Source organism: Vipera ursinii (genome assembly GCF_947247035.1).
Source record: "Vipera ursinii genome assembly, chromosome: 1".
NCBI classification, from domain to species: Eukaryota; Metazoa; Chordata; class Lepidosauria; order Squamata; family Viperidae; genus Vipera; species Vipera ursinii.
In genome coordinates, this window is record NC_139512.1 from 294,350,506 (window position 1) to 294,372,013 (window position 21,508).

Sequence of the window (21,508 nt, forward strand, 5' to 3'; positions counted from 1 at the left end):
AACCTCCAATGTTGGAGCATTCACAGCTTCTGGAGGCAAATCATTCTGTCAGGAAATTTCTCCTTAGTTCTAGGTTGCTTCTATCCTTGATTAGTTTCCACCCATTGCTTCTTGTCCTGCCTTCTGCTTCTTGGAAAATAGGTTGATCCCCTCTTTGTGTCATCCTCTTAGATTTTGGAATACTGCTATCATGTCACCCCTAGTCCTTTTTTGCATTAAAGCAACAAATAAAATTAAATTAAAAAAATACTCAATTCCTGCAACTGTTCCTCTTATGTTTTAGCCTCCAGTTCCCTAATTATCTTTGTTGATCTTTTCTGCACATTTTCTAGTCTAAATCTTTTTTTATAATATGGCGACCACAACTGGATGCAATTTCCAAATCACCAAGGCACAAACACTTCACATGATACTAACACTTCACATGGTTCTATCCCTCTGTTAATGCAGCCTAGGACTGTGTTGGTTTTTTGGGCAATTGCAGCATGTTTTCCTGATTTTTGTACCATCTAATCCAATATACTTCTGGATCACTCAAAGACTTGATTGATATATTGCTCCAACAATGTAATTGCTGCTTTCATAGAGGCTCAAAACTGTACAATGTAAATTGTGGTTTATAAGTCATGTTATCTAGATTCAGAAATTTAATACAAAATGCAGATCTGAAAAAAATGAATATATCATAGTGCATGGAATAAATCAAGCCAAAAGCTATTGTTTTGTTAATTTTGGTTGGTCCTAATAAAAATATTGCATCACTTGTATTTGTTAATTCTTATTTCAGAATATCATCTCCATTTCCCCCACAAACACATGCTATTACTGATTTTACCAGTAAGCCATGATAATATGAAAATGACATGTGCAGCAATATCACATAATGCCTTTGTGTACTTGTGTCCTAACTACATAAATTTCAGCATTTATGCAATTATGTTGACCCACACATCATTTCCCCCCTATTGGGTGCAAAGGAAGACAAATACATGTCATCACACAAATGTCATTTGTCTATTTGTGTCAGGCTTTAGAATACAAGTACCTAATAGCAGCATTTTTGTGATGCCACTATACATGACATGTTTGCCTACAGCTTGTTCCATACACCACTGATTACTAGCCATAGGGATCACTGCCTACATCAAAATTACCATCCCTAAAAAGATGAAAAGTAATTACTAAGAGTATCAATACTTGGGGAAACATTATTACTACTTCATCCTTTCCAGGTACTCCTCAGTAAGAAAAAAAGATGTTGTGTTAAATGTGACTGAGCTGTGATGATACAATCTGATAGTCTGTGGAGAGGGCAGGAAGGCACTGGTTGCTAGTATTTTAATTATTGTATTTATTTTATAAAGTTACACATTTATCAATTGTGTATTACAAAAATAATCTTTCCTTCAGTTTTTTTTTGTTTAACTTAGGTATTTCCATGTACACAACTAGCAACTTAGCCACAATCCTAAAGTGTTAACATATTTCTGGTGTGAGATGAGGATAGCTGAGCAGTAATACACATTTGTCAATTGTGTATTACAAAAATAATCTTTCCTTCAGGTTTTTTTTGCTTAGGTGTTTCTATGTACACAACCTAGGAACTTAGCCACAATCCTAAAGTGTTGACATATTTATGATGTGAGATGAGGGGAGTTGAGCGGTCAAGGCCAACACGAACACTCTATACACTCAGCATTTATCATGATGGAATACAGAAAGTCCTACTGAATGGAACAGATTTTACCACTCTGCCCAAAGAACATTATGCAATATTGTCTATTTAACTGCATCATTACCTTCACTAGCATACAGAGAAGGTAAAGTAATTGATTGTACACTTTTTAAATCCTGCCATTGCTAGGTAAGGATTGGATACTCTCCTACCTAAATTCCTGGGGAAGTATGGCCAATCAATATGGCAGCTTCTGAGCTGAATGTATCAGTGAAGTGACCTGCTGTAAAACAACTTCCAATGTTCCTTTAGAAAAGGGACAGCAGATGGGAGAGGAACACCTGTTCCTGAAAACACGCAAAACTTAGCAACAAAAACAACTGTTCTGAAAACTGGGGTTTGTATCTGCAACCCTAAAACTTTTGCTTTAAAATTTCGACAGTTCTACTGCCTTTTTTCCCCAAATAATCCAACATGAATCTTGAGGCACTCTTTTCTCCAAATTTACAGCATGTATCTCTTTTCCTCTCACCCACATACATGCACACTATGTGGAATCCTCCAACAATATAATTATTTTGATATCACTCCTATGTTCTTTCTCTCAAGAACGTGTTCCTTGGAATTGGAACTAGAATAGAGCTCTACTTCCAATTTCACAGATGTCTATCTTCTTTCTGGCAAGTGTGAAGGCTCAAACCAGATGTCCAAGGCAAAGAATGGACACTGGTTTCTGTTTTTGCTCCCGTTTGACACCACAGGTGAGGAAATGTGTTGCTGGATTGGTGAATGACGTAATATAAAATTAAGCATTAACAAAGCTCCTGAGATGATTTGGTGTAATACAGAATCTGTCTTTCATTTGCAACTAAACAAACAAACAAACAAAAAAGAAAATGAGATAGAAGAGAAGGGAGACGTAATAAAAATGATCAGCAAATTGTCTCATGGCATTATGAGGCCCTTGGGAAAATATTGTCATTGGAAACACAGAATGGCCTCTGGTAGAAAAATTCAATATTGTTTGTACCAGCATTCTAGAGCCAGGGCATATCCACAGCAGTTTCTAAACTCTCAAGAGTAGGCCATATGAAACCTGCAAAGACTCTAACCAAGAGTTATCAGATGCCTGAAGGCCTAACAAAGTTACAGCTCCTATAAACTTTCTTGGCACCTATGGCGCCATTATACAACGCAGAAAGCATGTCGGAGAACAACCTTCTGATCCACTTGCTGTTTTCAAAAGGAGGGTTATTCTAGCCCAGTGTTTCCTTGGCTGCCTTGATGAGTTGAAGTCAACATGCCAATGGATTTACTGCACACATTCAAGAATTCTTTTCTAAAAGCAGGATTTACTGCCTTGTGGACACTTTCCTTCATGCCAATTCACAGCCTTCAGTTCCATCAGAGCCCTCAGCACTCTGAAGATAAGCAGCCAGAACTGACCCAAGACATGGCTGGAAGGATGGGCGTTTCTAGATCAACCAGGCTCTGATTCTGGCTCCTTACAGCTCTGTTGTTTTCCTGGGTTCTATCAAGATTGTACTTAACATCCCCACTTGACATTCTTGGTCCTGAAGTTTCCTTGCAGTTTGGGAGGGGCTCTGACTTCTCTGGCGCCCCCTCTGCCAATTCTTCAGCAGCAACAACACGGTCACTAAGACCAACACAATAGTAATTCCCCCAAATACAAGCACTAAAATGAGCTGTGACTGACTCAGTCCTGAGTCTTGCTGAGTCACCACCTCTTTCACAGAGATTAACAGCCCGCCATCATTTGATTTCTCGCTGTAGTTAGTGATCCGCTTTCCAGTAACTATAACCTTGGCTGGCTCAGACTGGGTCATCCAAGAGTAACTGCTGGTTGTGCTTCCCAGAGCCCTGTTGTGGTCCTTGGCATCAGGCTGGGATATAGTGATCCAGGTTGCCTCGGGAGCTAGGAGCTCACATGTTTTCCCAGCAAAGCCCTCAGGACACAAGCAATCAAAATCGTTGATACGATCATAACACTTAGCCCCATTCTTGCATGGTTGGCTGACACAATCATCAATGTTGACAGTGCAGAAACGTCCTTCAAAGCCATCCTGGCACTGACAGGAGAAGCGATTAATGCCATCGAGGCAGGTGGCGCCATTGGCACAGGGACGCATGAGGCAGTCATCGACATCAGTCTCGCAATGTGTACCAGTGAATCCAGCCAGGCACTTGCAGGTGTAATTGGAAGCAAAGCCATTATTATCGTGGCACGATGCACCATTTTTGCATGGAAATCTGAAAAGACAAACCAGGGGAAAATTAAGACCCATCATGCTGTTTTTATTAGAGAACCACAACCCCATAAGGTCCATTACAAAAGCTGGAAGATTGACTGAAGTTTTTGTAAAACCAAAACTTCAGTCAATCTTTGCCCAAAGGTTACAATGCACTTGTTTTCATTTACGTGGGATTTTCCTTAAGATGTAAAATTCATTGTGACCAAAGCAGAGGAGTTCTGGCCTTATATTATCCTTCTGCTATTACCATCTGTTTTTACAAGGACTCCTCACCCTGCTTTCTCACATGGCCCTGACTTCAGCTCGCAGTCCTTTCCATGGAATCCTTCAAGGCACTGACAGGAATATTCTCCGTCACGATCATAAACACATTCAGCTCCATTTTTGCATGGCGACTGATGCTCGCAGACGTGAACATCTGAAATAATCAAATAAAAATAAAAGGCGGGTTAAAAGATTTCTGGCCTTGATTTCCTCGTGCCAGTTTTAAGTCCCACCTTAAAAAAACGACAACCCATTAATATACTTTTTATGTTACAATCATGAAATAGAATTTTTAAAAATACAAAAAAAAGGATGCAGATCCCATAGATGTCTATAGGGAGGCACTTCGTAACAGTTACAGTTGTTTGACCAGGAGGTGTCTACAGATAGTCCTTGACCATACTTGAGTCCAAAATTTCTGTTGCTAAATGAGACAGTTGTTAAGTGAGTTTTGCCCCATTTTATGACCTTTCTTGCCACAGCTGTTAAGTGAATTACTGCAGTTATTAAGTTAGTAATACAGTTGTTAAATGAATCTGGCTTCCCTGTTGACTTTCCTTGTCAGAAGATCATGAAAGGGACTCACATGATCCCAGGCCATTGCAACTTTCATAAATGTAAGCCAATAGCCAAGCATCCAAATTTTGATCACGTGACCATGGGGATACTGCAATGGTTATAAAGTCATGTCACATTTTTCAATGCTGTTGTAACTTTGAATGGTCACTAAACAAACGGTTGTCGATAAGTCGAGGACTACTTGTAATTTGACTTGACCTATGGGTGGAAGCTTCCTTTTAATCAACTTGATCTCAAGAAAAAGATGGTAAACTCAGCCATTAAGTAGTGATAAAAAGCAAGCTCACCATAACTCAGTAGCATAGACTTAGTATCTGTGCGTTCCCACAGTGAGGGCCTCCTCAGGGTGCCGCCAGTCAAGGAATGCCGACTGGTGGCCCCCAGGGGGAGGGCCTTCTCTGTGGGCGCTCCGGCATTATGGAACCAACTGCCGGTGGAGCTCCGGACGGCATCAGACCTCCGAACTTTCCGTCGTGGCCTGAAGACCCACCTATTTGAAATGGCTGGTCTGGCCTGACGGGGGATTATGGGTTTTAATTTGTCGTTTTAGATTTGTATTACTGTTTTTAACTGGGCATGGGTTTAATCTTTTTTAATTTTTGTATTGTCTTTTTTATATATGCCCTGTGAACCGCCCTGAGTCCCTACCAAGGAGAAGGGCGGTATACAAATTAAATAAAACTTGAAACTTGAAACTTGAAACAAAGTGACAATCCAGGAGGAGGAAAGTATAGAACTGAGCAGTTAGACCAATCAAAAGGGAAAACATAGAACGTATTTTTCTAAAATAATTTGTTTGGATTTGTCGCTTCCTTCTTCATACCAAGAAGCTACTTTTTGATTTTCCTCTTAAAATACCTGAAACCCACTCACAAAACAACAAACTAACGTAACATGTTAATATAGCTGAGTTTAGATACATGCTTTATTCATGCTTTACACATTCTCAGAATGTGAGAATGTCCCTCCCAAACAGGGTGAAATGTTCAAAGGGTGAAGATTGTTGACCCAACAGTGTGTCAAAGGGAAACCTTGCAAGGAATGGAATGAAGTGGCAGCAATATTCAACAAAAGCCACTTTTGTTGAATGACCCCACTTATACTGAAACTGCTAAAATTAAAAATGGCTTTTTTTCAGAAGTACATTATCATTGTCTTTACCCAGCCTGACAAGGAGGCACTTACTCCTACTGAGGCTTGTATAGATAAGTCCAGTTTGAAAGGAAGAGGATCAAGAACTCTAGCAACTGTTGTCTTCTTTAAAAACACCCTTCCAAAGACAAGAAAACACAGCCAACCAGGCTATATGATTACTGAGATTAGGCTGAACTGCTATTGTTGTTTTAAAGCTAAAGCCAGACAAAAGGCTGGGAAATAAATGGCCTAAAAATCCTAACCTGAAGTTTAAAATACAGGAGAAAATGCCTAGGGCTTACACCAGGGGTCTTCAAACTTGGCCCTTTTACGACTTGTGGACTTCAACTCCCAGAATTCCTCAGCCAGCTTGCCTTGGGATTGGCTCACATGTATAGGTAGTCCTCAATTTACAACCACAACTGAGTCCAGAATTTATATTGCTAAGAAATTTGTTAAGTGAGTTTTGCCCCATTTTACAACTTTTCTTGCCACATTTGTTAAGTGAATCACTGCAGCTGTTAAGTTAGTAACACGGTTGTTAAGTGAGTCTGGCTTCCCCATTGACTTTGCTTGTCAGAAGGTTGCAAAAGACAATCTCATGACCTCGGGACACAGCAATTGTCATAAATATGAACCAGTTGTCAGGCATCCAAATGTAAATCACATGACCATGTGGATGCTGCAACAGTCATAAGTGTAAAAAAAGTTTATAAGTCACTTTTTCCAGTGCTGTTGTAACTTCAAATGGTCACTAAATGAACTCTTGTATGTCGAGGACTACCTACAGTATATACGACTTCTTTTGTACCACAGTAAAAGCTACATATCTTGCTGTGCCATGTCCTTGAAATTTTTGGAGTTTGCCTACCAAGTGTGGGGTCAAGCTTCTGGAAAGAAATTTATTCCCAGATCTCATGTGAAGCCTGGCAACTTGGAAGAAGTAACTCCATAGTCTAGCATGCTTTGCACACAGAACTCTTCAAATTAATCTCTAGAATCTCCAAGTACATTTGAGAATATCCCATAAGGAACCCAGGGAAATCACAAGTATACGTATATTTCAGTGTAAAGCAGCATTATGTAAGAATATCTACTTCTAATACTGTGTATCTCCATTGTCCAGATTTTATTTAAGATTTTTCCATCCTGCTTCAATTGGAGCAACCTACCTTTGTCACAGAACTTGCCAGCCCAGCCACTTTGGCAAATGCATTGCCAGGGCTGGTGGCATGTCCCATGGCCACAGCCAGGCATTCTCACACAGTGTTCACAATATTTTCCCTCCCAACCGGGATCACATCTGCAAAAGAATGCAAGGTCTGGATGAGCAGACAAAATTCCAGTATAACTTATATTAGTCAAAGAATTTCTCCCCCCCCCTCCATACTAAGCATTGCAACCTAAAACTTTCACAATTCTGTGTGTAATCCATAATGTATATTTGATATGTGTGCACAACGGCTATTTCTTCACCTTACTATCTACTTTGAGATAAATAAAGATTAAAGATACTGAACTGGCATTCTGTCTCTGACACAGATTTTTTCTCTAGCTTTGGTTAGTAGAACTTCTTATCTTCCATCTAACTTCTGTCTCAGAGAAGCAATCTCTTTTCATTCAAAAACGTTTTCCCAGTGCCTCTTCCTATTTGTCTTCAACCTATTTCTCAAGAATATGCCCAATTCCATTTGAAGAGTTATCAAACCAATATCCCAATAGTATATCAAATTGTCTGGTACATCTCAGGATCACCCAGCCACTGATGCTTTTTACCATACCTCTTCAAAACCACTGCTGTCTAATTCAGTTATAGTTGCTTATCATTACACTTTCATCAAAGATCTATCTATCTATCTATCTATCTATCTATCTATCTATCTATCTATCTATCTATCTATCTATCATCTATCTAATTTCTATAGCTACCCATCTCAACAAGTGACCCTTGACAGTGCATGTCATAAAACACATAAAAACCATCTTTCAAAATAGTACAACATTAAATATAATGCAAATATTTCTTATGTCCAGAGTTCTCCTTTTCAAGAACCCACAGCGGATGTCAGCTCCATAGGCCCTTCTTTATATAAGAATATCTTGCTATAAGTAATTAAGCTAAACCTTTCTCATTTTACTGAAATAAAGCATTTCTTTGGGTGTCTGAGCCTCTTTGGCTTCTGTGACAGAATCACAGAAAGACAAGCCTTCTTGTGACTGTCATATGCATTGTTACAATATATCATATTGATAAAAGAAGCAGCGTCAGACAGAATGGAAGGCTGTGTATCGAAAGGCTATACTTGCATCAAATAATTGTTTACCTGCATTTGCCATCCTTTTCACAGCTCCCGTGGGCCAAATTACAGTGGTCACTGCAGTCATCACCTGCAACTTAGAAAAGAGCATAGAACTTTATGTACAACAAAGCCAAGAATGCAATGGCTAACTACATTATGATGAAAGTGTAAGACTGGCATAATAGTAAGGATCCTTCTTAATACAGATTGGTCAAATCAGAAAAAAAAACCTGGGATCCCAGTCCTAGATTCTTCATGAATGTTAAACTTCTATGCCACCTAGAGTCACCTCGGCGAGATGGGTGGCATAGAAGTTAATAGTAAAAAAAATAAAATGAATAAAATATAAATAAAATATTACAATCCATAAAAGTAGCACCAGTTTACTTGAGATTCTCCACTCACTTCTGTGGAATAACTACACATTTATTCTTTTACATATGGTCTTCTCTTTTTCTTTCTCACTTAAAGACCGAAGCTTTGACAAAGTCCTATTCTCCCTAGAAATACTAAGTTGGAACTAAGATAGTGAAAATTCATTTTCATCTCAGGCATGTATATTCTTTTCAAATTCTGTGTATCTCTCTCTGTATCTTCCACTGTATCAGAACATCTTCATTTATTCTTTTACTATGTAGGTCTTGTGCATTTATCATATCAGTCTAAACATTTTCCCTGAAAGTTTAAGTCTGCAGAATCATATACATGAAAGGACATTTAGGTATTCAAATAAAAATTATTCAGCTTGTCCAGCTGTTCAACTAATGAGGCGGAGCCCACTATCACTTTGATAATTGCTTCCACCATTGAACTGTTCTTACAGTATAAAGTATTTTCTTACTGTTTGGCTGCCTTTCTGTAACTTTCCTTGTTCTGTTCCTTATTCTCTGTCCTGCATTCTGGCTCATAGAGAACAGATCTGAACTTTTTCCCCCATCCAGACATTCACAGTCTCCAAGGACTGGGGCCGCACTCCAACAGCATCATCTTTTGGGGCCAAAGTGGAAATATATAACTGGGTATCATCAACACCAATAATGCCTTATCTCATGCTTTCAAATGACCTCACTCACTGGTGTAATGCAGATGACAAAGAAGATCAAGTTTCACATTTCAGAAACCTAGAACTGAGCTTCTGTTCCCCCATCACCAATACTGACTGGAACCAGCTGCATAGGAAGAAGAACCACTACAGAACAACATCTCCCATTCCCCAAAGCTGGTCTAGAAAGATACCATAGTCAGTGTTACCAAAAGATCCAAGTGGGCCAACATGGTTCTGCCATTTTTATCTCAAGCCCTCTAGAGAACTTCCATAGTGGGGTTTCCCTGAATTCAGTCGACTTTGCTCTTCATCCTTCACCAAAGTGCACAAGGCAACGCTTGTTCCACTCCCTCACTCACAACCCTAAAACCACAAACTCTACAAGCCCTGTGACTATAGAATCCTCATTAGAATAATCCAATCTAGGCCCCTGCCATGTGCTCATTGCAAACTGCAGCAAAGACCTCCACTGGATTGTGTGCCAGTGCTTTGGGGAAAACGGCAAACTCCTTCTGAAATTGTATTGGGTCCCTCAGTTATTAAGGTGGGCTGATCAAGAGGCTCTAGCTCTCTGCATGGAAAGGTTGCTGCGAATAACTCTAGGGCCATCGTAAGGGATTTGTGTTATCATCCTGCAAACCCCAAATCACAATTACACTGCCTTAAAACAAAAAAACAAATCCAATGTGTGATTCTCCATGTGAGTCAGGCCCTGAATAGGTTGGACCAGGCTCATGGTTGTCATGGTGGGCATGACTCTAGAACTACCTAAGACTCCAGGCCCAATGAAGGCAAGATGAAGTTTCCCAGAACCATAATTCTGGGGAACTCCATTGCCAACTTCGTAACAGAATCCAGGGGTTTAGGAAAGAATGTTGTTACAGTATAGAGAGGAAGATAGTTAATGAGCAATTTCAGCTGTTCCCCATAAGTAATTTCACAGAGAAGGTGTTGCATCCAATTATGTAAAGGACATAGCCATAAAAGGCCCCCAAAGACTATCTGATAACAACAGCCATCCCCATTCCTATTCCAGAGTGGGTGACACACCTGAAACCTGGGAGGGCACATTTCGGAGACAGGATACCCTCTTCACACAGAAAGGCTCAACCTATTCTCCAAAGCACCTGAAGGCAGGACAAGAAGCAAGGGATGGAAACGAAGCAAGGAGAGAACCAATCTAGAACCAAGGAGAAATTTTCTGAACAACCTGCCTCCAAAAGTTGCAGGTGCTCCAACAATGGAAGTTTTTAAGAAAATATTGGACAACCATGTGTCTAAAATGGTATAGGGTTTCCTGCCTGAGCAGGTGGTTGGATCAGAAGACTTCCAAGGTCCCATAATTTTATCCAACCAATTTCTGGTTAAAATCAGAACGACTGTACCAATATAAGAACAGTCACCCAAAGGCAGCCAGTAAGATTGGGGTCCACAATAGCAGCTGCTGGTGGTGGAGGTGATACCTGTCTAGGAGTTGCAACGTACAAGAGATGACACAAGACTTATTACTATATTTAAAATAAAGTGATTATGAGACTTTACCTAAGTTCCCACACTCTTTGTTTAATCATGATTTGCAGAATAACTTCAAACAGTTGGGTTCCCATATCAAACAAGAAAACCACATTATGGTTCAATGTAAAGTGTGCACCCAGGATTCAAAACCTATTAGAGGCCTCAGCACTAATAGGTGCTAATAGAGAAAGAAAAGAAGCACTATCTAGCACGAATGGCTATTGCTCAGTATAACTACATCGACTAAAACTGAGGAATAGTCTAGACTAGAAACTGGAATGGATTCTTCCATCTTCATGCTGAGGCCACTAATATTACCAGTTCTGTGCCCCATCATTTGAGAATTAGAAGTGTTCTAAGGTCTGGATTTCTTTTTAATTATCTAAGTATCTCCAAGGTTGTAATTGAGCCACCCACTGGTGCCACCTTTCAATCTCCTACCATTACTTCTTCCCATCCTAGCTTCTTGTGCACAAAGCTACTCTGGCTTCTCTTTCAGTGTGTGTGGGGGGTCATTTATTGTTATGTATCTGTCAGAATCCATTTATATCATATTCATAAATGTATGCTTAAAACATTATTCCATGGATTCTGCCATCTCCCGAGGAGGAAGGAACGAATGTGGATTCAGCCTGCCTTAGGCATTTCAAAGATTCAGAGAAGCCTTTTGAACTGGGGGAACAAAAGGGAGGGCTAGGATAGGAGGCATCTGGCTTGTGTCTCCTTTTGAAGGAAAAGAGCAATAACCATAAAATCCAAAGTTCCTTTTCCCACGAAAGGGATGACACGAGGTAAATGATGGGGGGGCTGACCAAATGGGGTTAGGGAGGTGGGGTTTGAACAGGGAACTCTTTATAAGGTTTCAATTTGTAGAACAATATTAGATCCTGTCTTGTATTCCCACAGGCAAGCATGTCATAGTAAAGATTTCTTTTTGGACTAGAATTGGCTCCAAGAGTTTTGTCTTCCTAAGACGTGGTTTGGGGTGGGTCCTGACAGTATCTCTTGGATATACTATGGTTTCCATAAGGAGGAAGCTAAGACAATGTAAGGAAAACTAAATCAGGTGTGATGTAATGATAACAATAGGATACTTTAATATGGAAATCTGATTCTGTTCAGGGAAGTAGTAGATTGAGATGGAGGAAAAGAGTTAATTAATCCTTCCTCTGATTGTCATTTCCTGCATTAAAACTGAGGTTTTCTCCCGGTTGAAGATGGTATATCAGTTGCAAATAGCAACTTCCTTGCTAGACCAAAATGTAATTTTAACAAGAATAAGTTAAGGTATGAAAATGTTGCAGGGGACAAGGTAAACAAGAACAACAAAACTTTCAGATGAGAATACCACAGTCCAGGTAGGATTTTTTTCCTGTTCTTATAGCAAAGTTCAAGTATTTCATGTTATTTTTTGTTGTTTTTAACTATGTTGGCTTTTTAACTTTTATTTTATGTTAATTTAATACATGACATCCAGAGTTCATGTATATGAGATGAGCAGCCTGAATATTTACTAAATAATAATGTAGCCTCTGTTTTTCCATTCATTATTATTTCTGGTCCTCAGGAATATTGTAAGGCCATCCACCGAATGTCCAGTAGGTGTCACTGCTTACATAAAAACTTAAAATGCAGTGAGGTAAAGTTCAGATGCAGGACAGCCGGCACAGTACAGAACAGACATCCTGAATGTCAGCCAATTCGATTTAAACATTACTTCCATATTTTCAATCCAAACTCATTCCAGATGCAAGCAGGGATACATCACAGTGCAAGGCTAAAGTAAGTAAGAATTTCCACTCTAAAACACCCTCCAGCTATCTTCTCCCTTTATGTGAAAAGATTCAGGTGGAGAATTTTGGAGGGAAGAAAGAGTTTCCTGCGGTGTATTAGGGCTGTAATGGATTTATTCAAAGGGAAGACAACATCTCCTGTGAGACCTAGGAAAATCTCCCAGGAATAACTTTTTGTTTTCCAACGCCATTGTAATTTTTCTGCAGTGAACATTTCTTACCATTGGAAAAGTGTCACATCAATGTGTTATTAATATTACTATGACTTACGTGAGAAACAACAAGGCAATTTTCACTTGCAGCCCATCTACCACTCTAAAATCTTTCAATGATTTCTCTGATGGGATTAATTTGTATTTATATTATTTTTATGATGGATTATAGTCTCCTTCCTTAACTCATACTGGGGTCTCTGTGCGCATAAACGCCACTAGTGCCCAATATCAGATTGAGGATCACTTGCCCTGCTACCTTCATGCACTGCATAGCTTTGTATTATACCATCATTTGGGAAGCAAATCTGAATAGCTCCACAGACATAATGTTTTCTTTGCCATCGCCTTGTCCTCAAAACTTCTTTGCCTCCTGGTCCAAACTCTTTTCTTTGGCTGCCTTCTCTGAGGCTGGGAAGGAATCCCAACCTCAATCAAATCCTGAAAAGGTGCTTATTTGGCACCTAAAGAACCCTCTTCAAATGAGACTCACCACTCACAGAGAATTACAGTATATAAAGGAAGATCATATGTGCAGTGACAAAATAAAATGTTCTCCCTGTTTGGTGGCACTTTAGAGAGTTCAAGAGAATGTTTAGTTAATCCTCACCTTGGGTAAAGTGGTGATGGGCCGCAAGAATCCAAAGCAAGGACATGAGCTGAAGACAGAAACTCCTGAGCATGATCAGGGTGGCCCCACCGAGATAGTCACCTACAAGAAAAAAAGACAAAATCTTCCTTGCAGCACTATCAGGCTATCTTATATTCCAAACACTTGAATGGATACAAAGTTAAACGTGTTAAAATGATAAACCTTCAGAATCAGCTGGCATATTGTGCTCCATAAGCAATAGAACACATCCCCTCCCACTACCCATTCAAGCTTTTCTCCCCATTTACTTGGGAAGGGATTAACTCCCCTAGACCAGTGGTGGCGAAGCTATGGCACGTGTGCCAGAGGCAGCACGCAGAGCCCTCTCTGTGGGCACGCTCAGTCGCCCCAGCCCCGCCTCTCCCGCAGCCCCCTCCTCACCAGCAGTCCCCCCCCGGAGGAGAGTCGACCCCAGGCATGGCCTGCATGGAGCAGCACAGCCAAGGACATTGCAGCCAGGCAGCAGGGACAAGACTCCGCCCTCACACACCATCATGTGCAGATGATACTGCGGGGTGCGGGCGGAGGGCGTGGCCACCACGGCGCTGCAGGGCCCCTTGGGCAATCGGCTGTGGCGGGCTGTGGTGACGGTGGGTGGCCCTGCAGGCAGGCAGGCAGGGCAGGGGGTGGCAGGGGCAGAGGGGTGGGGGCCGGTTTTTGGACACTCGGTATCTAAAAGATTCGCCATCATTGCCCTAGACCAGGGGTAGGCAACCCTGGCTCTTTTATGACTCATGGACTTCAACTCCCAGAATTTCCGAGCCAGCATAGTCATAAAAGAGCTGAGGTTGCCTACCACTGCCCTAGACCTATGAAAAACTAAGCCCTTCTTTAAAATCAAGGGTATAGATCAGACGGCAATTTTTCTGAAGGTGTTGTTCACTATACATGTGTTCCAAAGTGAAACTCTACCTGAACAGATTACCCTATTTAGAGCTGAAGGAAAGCTGAAGCCCAAAAAAGGTCATGGGGTTACTTGGCTGATTAAAAGTGCAATCTTCTGGTCCCTGCTCAGAAATAATTCCAACTGTTTGCTGAGCAATTCTGACAATGCTCCATCTCCGGCAGCACAAGGGCAGTTAATGGGAGGATGGTTTAAAATTGGAGAATGAATTTAACCATGTTGCTGTTTAGTCATGGCTATTCCCACTGCTTCATGTCTCCAGCAGAACCACCAATGGTTGTTTTCAACTGCTGTGTACCCATCTGAAGGAATATTATGGTGTTTTTTTAAAAAAAAAAAAAGATTAGATTTGCTTATTACACGTGCATCCCTTTTATTGTGAAAAATTGGAAATCCCTCTTATTAGGGGACATTGGTCAATATGAACAATGTTAGCCTGTTCCAACTTGCAAACATCCAGGGTATTAAGCATAAATCTTTTGATACACTATCTGGAGAGGCAGGAATTGAATCCAAGATCTTCCCTCTAGAATGCCTGTAAGTTCCTACTAACTGCCAGCCTTTCCCTTGCTTCCAAATATCTCCAATCAACATACTTGTGACTATTTTATAGCATTATTCATGCCAGCAAGAGTGGGAAACTTGAAGAGCCAGCAATACAGATGACCTGAGCTACTCTTTGACAGTGTGAATAGCAATAGCACTTAGACTTATATATCGCTTCATAGTGATTTACAGCCCTCTCTCTAAGCGGTTTACAGTGTCCCTATATGACCCCCAACAATCTGGGTCCTCACTGATCACATTGCATCATTGCTTTGGGTCAAGGAAAACTCCAAAGCTGTACAAATAACTCCCCAAATACTTCAGCCTAGGTTTGGATTTTTTTTACAAAGCAAAGGTGACTGTGGGCAACTTCCTCCGCTCCCTTCCCACCAAGATCACAACTCATCCTACATATGACAGACACACCTTTTTTGCATCATGGCCTGCCCCTTCTTCTTCTCCCCCATCACCCCCAATATACAGTAAGTATAGACTATATCACTGAAAGAATGGTCACAAGTGAATACAATATAACCCGTTGTAACATTTTAACCTTTCTTCAAATTCTAGGCTAACCTCATAGATTGCATGTGTACACACACCCACTTACACATGCATAATGCACGTCTGTGCACACGTACGCACATACACTTATTGGTTTAACATTTATTCCCCCTTTTGGCAGAAGATTTGGCCAGACAAAGCTTTTGCAGCCAGAGGCTGAATTTTTTAAAAAATAAAAGGTCTGGTGGCTAAGAATTACAGATAGAATAGCAAGAAACCAGCATGGCTGCATAAAGAACTCTCTCATAAACTGAAAGATAAAAAGGACAAGTATAAGGAATGGAAAGAGGGGCACATAACTAAGGCAGAATATCAGCAAACAGCCCGTGCCTGCAAAGATGAAGTGAGGCAAGCTAAGGCTCAAAATGAACTAAGGCTTGCGACCAAAGTCAAAAATAACAAAAAAAAAGCTTCTTTCAACATATAAGAAACAAGAAAAAAGTTAAGGAAATGATTGGTCCATTAGTGGGGGGAAATGGCAAGAAGGTGACAAGCAACAGGGAGAAAGCAGAACTATTTAACTCATTTTTTGCATCTGTCTTTACACAAAGGGAAAAAACAGTCCAACCTACCAAAACCAGTGCCATAAAAAACAGAATAGAAACGCAAGTTAAGATAGGCAAAAAAATGGTAAGTGAGCACCTGTCCAGCCTAGATGAGTTCAAATCACCAGGACTAGATGGATTACACCCCAAAGTTCTCAAGGAACTGGCAGACGTGATCTCAGAACCGCTGAACTATATTTTTCAAAGATCCTGGAGCACTGGGGAACTACCAGAGGACTGGAAGAAAGCTGATGTAGTTCCCATATTCAAAAAAGGGAAAAAAATAGATCCAGGAAACTACAGACCTATCAGCCTGACCTCAATACTTGGGAAGATTCGGGAAAAGATAATCAAACAACAAATCAGCGAACACCTTGATGCGAACAAAGTTATCACTAAAAGCCAACATGGGTTTGTCAAAAACAGATCATGCCAGACAAATCTTATTGCATTCTTTGACCAAGTGACAAAACTAGTGGACCAGAGGAATGCTGTAGATATAATTTACTTGGACTTCAGTAAGGCATTTGATAAAGTAGATCACAACCTACTACTTGATAAGATAGAAAAATGCGGGTTAGATAGCATCACCACCACATGGATTCGTAGCTGGCTGACAGGCCGTATTCAGCGTGTGGTCCTCAATGGAACTGCATCTACATGGAAGGAAGTGTGTAGTGGGGTGCCCCAGGGCTCTGTTCTGGGCCCAGTGCTCTTCAACATCTTCATCAACGATTTGGATGAGGGGATAGATGGGGAACTCATCAAATTTGCAGACGACACCAAGCTGGCAGGAATAGCCAATACTCCAGAAGATAGGCTTAAGATACAGGAAGATCTGGACAGACTCGAACACTGGGCACTATCTAACAAAATAAAATTGTGAAAAAAGTAAGGTTCTACATTTAGGCAGGAAAAATCAAATGCACAGGTATAGTATAGGTGGTACCTTGCTCAATAGTAGCAACTGTGAGAGAGATCTCGGAGTCCTAGTGGACAATCACTTAAATATGAGCCAGAAGTGTGCTGCAGCTGCCAAAAAAGCCAACACAGTGCTAGGCTGCATTAACAGAGGGATAGAATAAAGATCACGTGAAGTACTAATAACACTTTACAATGCCTTGGTAAGGCCACACCTGGAATACTACATCCAGTTTTGGTCACCACGATGTAAAAAAGATGTTGAGACTCTAGAAAGAGTACAGAGAAGAGCAACAAAGATGATTGGGGGACTGGAGGCTAAAACATATAGGGAACGGTTGCTGGAATTGGGTATGTGTAGTTTAATGAAGAGAAGGGTGAGGGGTGACATGATAGCAGTGTTCCAATATCTCAGGGGCTACCACAAAGAAGAGGGAGTCAAGCTATTCTCCAAAGCACCTGAAAGCAGGACAAGAAGCAACGAATGGAAACTAGTCAAGGAGAGAAGCAACCTAGAACTAAGGAGAAACTTCCTGACAGTTAGAACAACTAACCAGTGGAACAACCTGCCTCCAGAGGTGGTGAATGCTCCAACACTGGAAGTTTTTAAGAAGAGACTGGCCAGCCATTTGTCTCAAATGGTATAGGGTTTCCTGCCTGAGCAGGGGGTTGGACTAGATGACCTCCAAGGTCCCTTCCAACTTATTATTATTATTATATATTAGTATAGAGTTGCAGAAGTAGATTTTTATTTTTTGCATTGGGGGAACCAAGGTCAAGAGTGTTTTAAGCCTGGTAATTTAGTGAACTAATTTTACTCCTTATTTCATGAAAAAGATATAAGAAAAAATATATAAGTTTTTAGGACACAAAGAAGTAGGGGGAGCTGGGGTCCTGCAGCCATGTCATTCGCCCTGGCTGCAGGGATAGCTTTATTCATTAAGGATGTGAAATAGATGCTGAGGACTAGGAAGAGAAGTGGAGAGAGTAGAATGTGCCGAAGTGTGACCCTTAAAATAACCACCAGTCATTGGGATTAAAGATGCTGAACCACTGCTGCTATTAATTAAATGCAACAGCAAGTCCAATTTTTGTGTACAGAACAGAGGAAGTACCAGCTGCGCCTTTGTTTTGGGTAGAAAACAAAGTTTCCCCCCCAGCCACATTCTCTCAGCACTTTCCCCAAACTACAATCCCCAAGTCACCATAGTGCAGAAACAAAGTAAAACTATTGTTGCTTTGTAGTGGTGATAGAGCTTAAGGAAATATGAAAAGACAAGAATATAATTACAAGTGTATTGCGCCCATCTCAGAATTGTTGATCTCATGAAGCTGTATGTATTCTTGTGGAAAAGATATTCGGGGTGAGTTTACAATAAAGATTCCATGCATGTTTGATTATTAAAGGATGTTATTTTTATGAGCCTACATAGAATTCTGGTCACGTTCTGCTGTGGGTAACCGAACTCTACCATTTCCCTAAAATTCTATTGTTGTTCCAATTGGCTAGCAGATTGGCTTTCATTTCTTATCCTGAAGTATTATGCCGTGGTGTAGTGTTTTGTGCTGCTGAACAGCTGCTGCATATCAGGGAAGGGCAAAATGATTCCTGTGAATCTTATAAAATAATTTATGGATTAAGGATGAACAGTTGGTAACCAATTCCTCTTGAGCTATTAGGACCCCAGCTGAATGCCACATGTCATTGAAAAGGTCATTTCTCCCCTCCACTCCCAATAAAGTCTTCAAAGCAGAGATATGATCTAAGTCACCAGCAATCATAAATCAGTTATTATTTTTTCTAATTGTTTTCTCCCATAAATGTATTAGAAGCTCAGTACCCTGAACCACTTTGAAGGATCTTCACAACTTTCATTGCAGGAGAGCTGTGTTAGTCCACGGTCATCAAAAATCATAAGGAATCTGGTAGCATCTTTTCTAAGTAATAAAATATTGTTAAAGTTTTCTCAATATTATATCGTGTTCTAGATATTGCCTCTTCACCCTCTCTGTTTAATGATTTGGGAAGAAGCTATTCCTTCCACAGGCAGCAAATAAGATTCCAAACAAATCTTTTCATTTAACTAGATGGCTTTCCCGAATTAGCTGAATTGGAGGCCCCTAGGAGGACGAAAAGAAAAATAGACTCATGTACATTTCTGAGTTTTAGGTTATGCAATAGCATTTGAAATCATATGGTGGGGGTCACTCATCACTATGTACAGCAGAGTTACTGAATCAAGAATTCATCAAGAAACTAGATAAGATGCTGATTTCTCTGCTTCCAATATTTTCAACTGATCCTTGAGAGTTGATGCACTGACAAACCTAAAGAGGATAGATCAAAGAAATTAGCACCCAGTGTATTTAAAAAAACAGATCTATATGTTATCCTAAAATATGGAAGCAAATTTCTCCTGCTTTAGATCTTGAGTTTCTAATTCCATGCCCCAGGAAAGGAACAAGCATTATTCAAATTTTACAAAGGCAAGATTGGCCAAGTAACAAAACCTACGTGGAAAGCTGAGTGTCCTTCACACCGTGTTAGGTAGAATTGGTGGTCCTTCTACACACTGCATGCCTATGCCCAGTTCTGCTGTTTAAAGCCTACTGCTAAAATGCAACATGGCTTAATTTATTATTTTTTTTAGGCTGCCCACGCCCATAAGGCAACTCTGGGCAGCTTACAACTTAACTGGAGAAAAAGGCAACTTGACCAGGATCCCGGTCCCCAACTGCCTCTAGGTCAGCGTTTCCCAACTTTAGGAACTTGAAGATGCGTGGACTTCAACTCCTAGAATTCCCCAGCCAGCTATGCTGGCTGGGGAATTCTGGGAGTTGAAGTCCACGCATCTTCAAGTTCCTAAGGTTGGGAAACGCTGCTCTAGGTCTCCCCATCCCCACGGCATATGCAGAGTTGGTTAGCTCGGAGGGACTTCTCTTCAAACCTGCCGTTTCTCGGAGGGCGGGCTGCAACATACCGCCCTTCTGCCTCGACCTCTGAGTGCCGCCAGAGAAATGAATAAATAACCTCGTTCAGAGACGGCGGAGAGTCCTTCCCCCCCCCCCCAAAAAAAGGCCCTCTGCCTAGGCTGGCCGCATCCTCTGCCTGATGCCTCCGCGATCATCCTGCGGCTCCGCATCGCCTCGTCTTTTTTTTTTTTTTTCCTCCGCCCGGCTCGCCTGCGGATTCCCGCCGGCCCAGCAAGGGAGCCTCGGCTGCGCAGCCCTTCCCAGGCCAGCCGGCCCACGTGCTCCTCCCGCCGCTGCCTGGCAGACGAGCCTCTTTTGACAGCCTCTTCCCGAGAGCCCCACCCCGAGGGAGGGCGGCGGACCCTTCCCCAAAGCCACAGCCGCTTCTCTGCTCCTTTCCAGGCGCGGAGGGGAGGAGAGCGCGCCTGCCCGGCCGCCGCAGCGCACATGCCGGAGGACGCTCGCCCGCCATCCGCCGCCATCCGCCCGTCTCCTCCCTCGGCCCGAAGAGCCCTCTCCCACCGCGCCAGCTTCCATTTGCAAGGGCAGAGCCCGCGGTGCCAGCCTCCTCGTGCGCCGAGAGATCCTCCCTTCCCATTGCAAGACCTACCTTGCTTTCCCGGCAGCTCTTCCCCAATTGGCCCCGGATCCCTTCCAGGCCAGCCTGGCTCCCCTTTTCTCGGCGCGCATCCCTCCCCTCTCTCGGATGCCCCAACCCCGCCCCAAAGCAGACAAACAACTTCCCCTTTTCCTCACCTCGGCGATCGCGGCGGCTCCTCCTCGCTTTCTTCCACCACCACCACCACCACCACCACCACCCCGTCCGGGCCGGGGGCGTGCCTGCTTGGCCTCCCTCCCTGCTTCGGGACTAGCGCGGGGATCGGCGAAGGCGGGCCGCCATGCCCTGCCCTGCCCGGGCACGGAGGGTTCGGGAGGCGAGGCGAAGCTGCCTGCGAGCCTCCCGGCTCCTCCGGTTGCTCCTGCTGCGGTTGCTGCTGTTGCTGCCGCCGCCGCCGCCGTCGCCGTGCGCGCTCAGGCCGGCTGCCAGGGGCTGCGTGTGGCTACACATCCCTGCTCCCTCCCTGGGACATGCCGCCTCCCGCAGCTCGACGGCTGCGAGAGGAGGGAGCCAGGAAACCCGGAGCCCCCGAAGTGCAGGCGGACCTTCCTCTCCCGCCCAGCCCGATCACCTCTCACCTGCGACTCCTTTAGCCTATGCTGGGGGAGGGAGGGAGGGAGGGGGGGAAGAGGGAGCGGAGGAGAGACGCCTTTCTCCAAACCGGAGTAGGATTGGCGCCTGCTCCTCCTCCTCCTCCTCCTCCTCCTCCCCCCCTCCCGGCCAGACCAGGAGCTCTTCTCCCGCGTTCTCCTCCCAGCGTGCAAATTGCCCCATCGCTCTAGCTCAGCGTTTCCCAACCTTAGGAACTTGAAGATGCGTGGACTTCAACTCCCAGAATTCCCCAGCCAGCTATGCTGGCTGGGGAATTCTGGGAGTTGAAGTCCACGCATCTTCAAGTTCCTAAGGTTGGGAAACGCTGCTCTAGCTAGCCCGCTGAGGGGGTTCCTCCTCCTGCGATTCCAATTCAGGGCTTCCAGGATTGACCCGAGACTCC

The 21,508-nt window shown here is 42.6% G+C and overlaps 1 protein-coding gene across 1 annotated transcript; it reads right to left on the reverse strand.

Moving 5' to 3' along the window:
• Positions 1–2,457: 2,457 nt before the first annotated feature.
• Positions 2,458–20,572, reverse strand: DLK2 (delta like non-canonical Notch ligand 2). The gene is made up of 6 exons (XM_083349635.1): positions 20,506–20,572; positions 13,401–13,502; positions 8,250–8,313; positions 7,098–7,228; positions 4,222–4,366; positions 2,458–3,946 (listed from the first exon to the last, which is right to left on the reverse strand). The coding sequence occupies exons 2-6, from the start codon at positions 13,471–13,473 to the stop codon at positions 3,181–3,183; spliced, it is 1,179 nt and encodes a 392-aa protein (XP_083205761.1). The 5' UTR covers positions 13,474–13,502; positions 20,506–20,572; the 3' UTR covers positions 2,458–3,180.
• Positions 20,573–21,508: the final 936 nt, after the last annotated feature.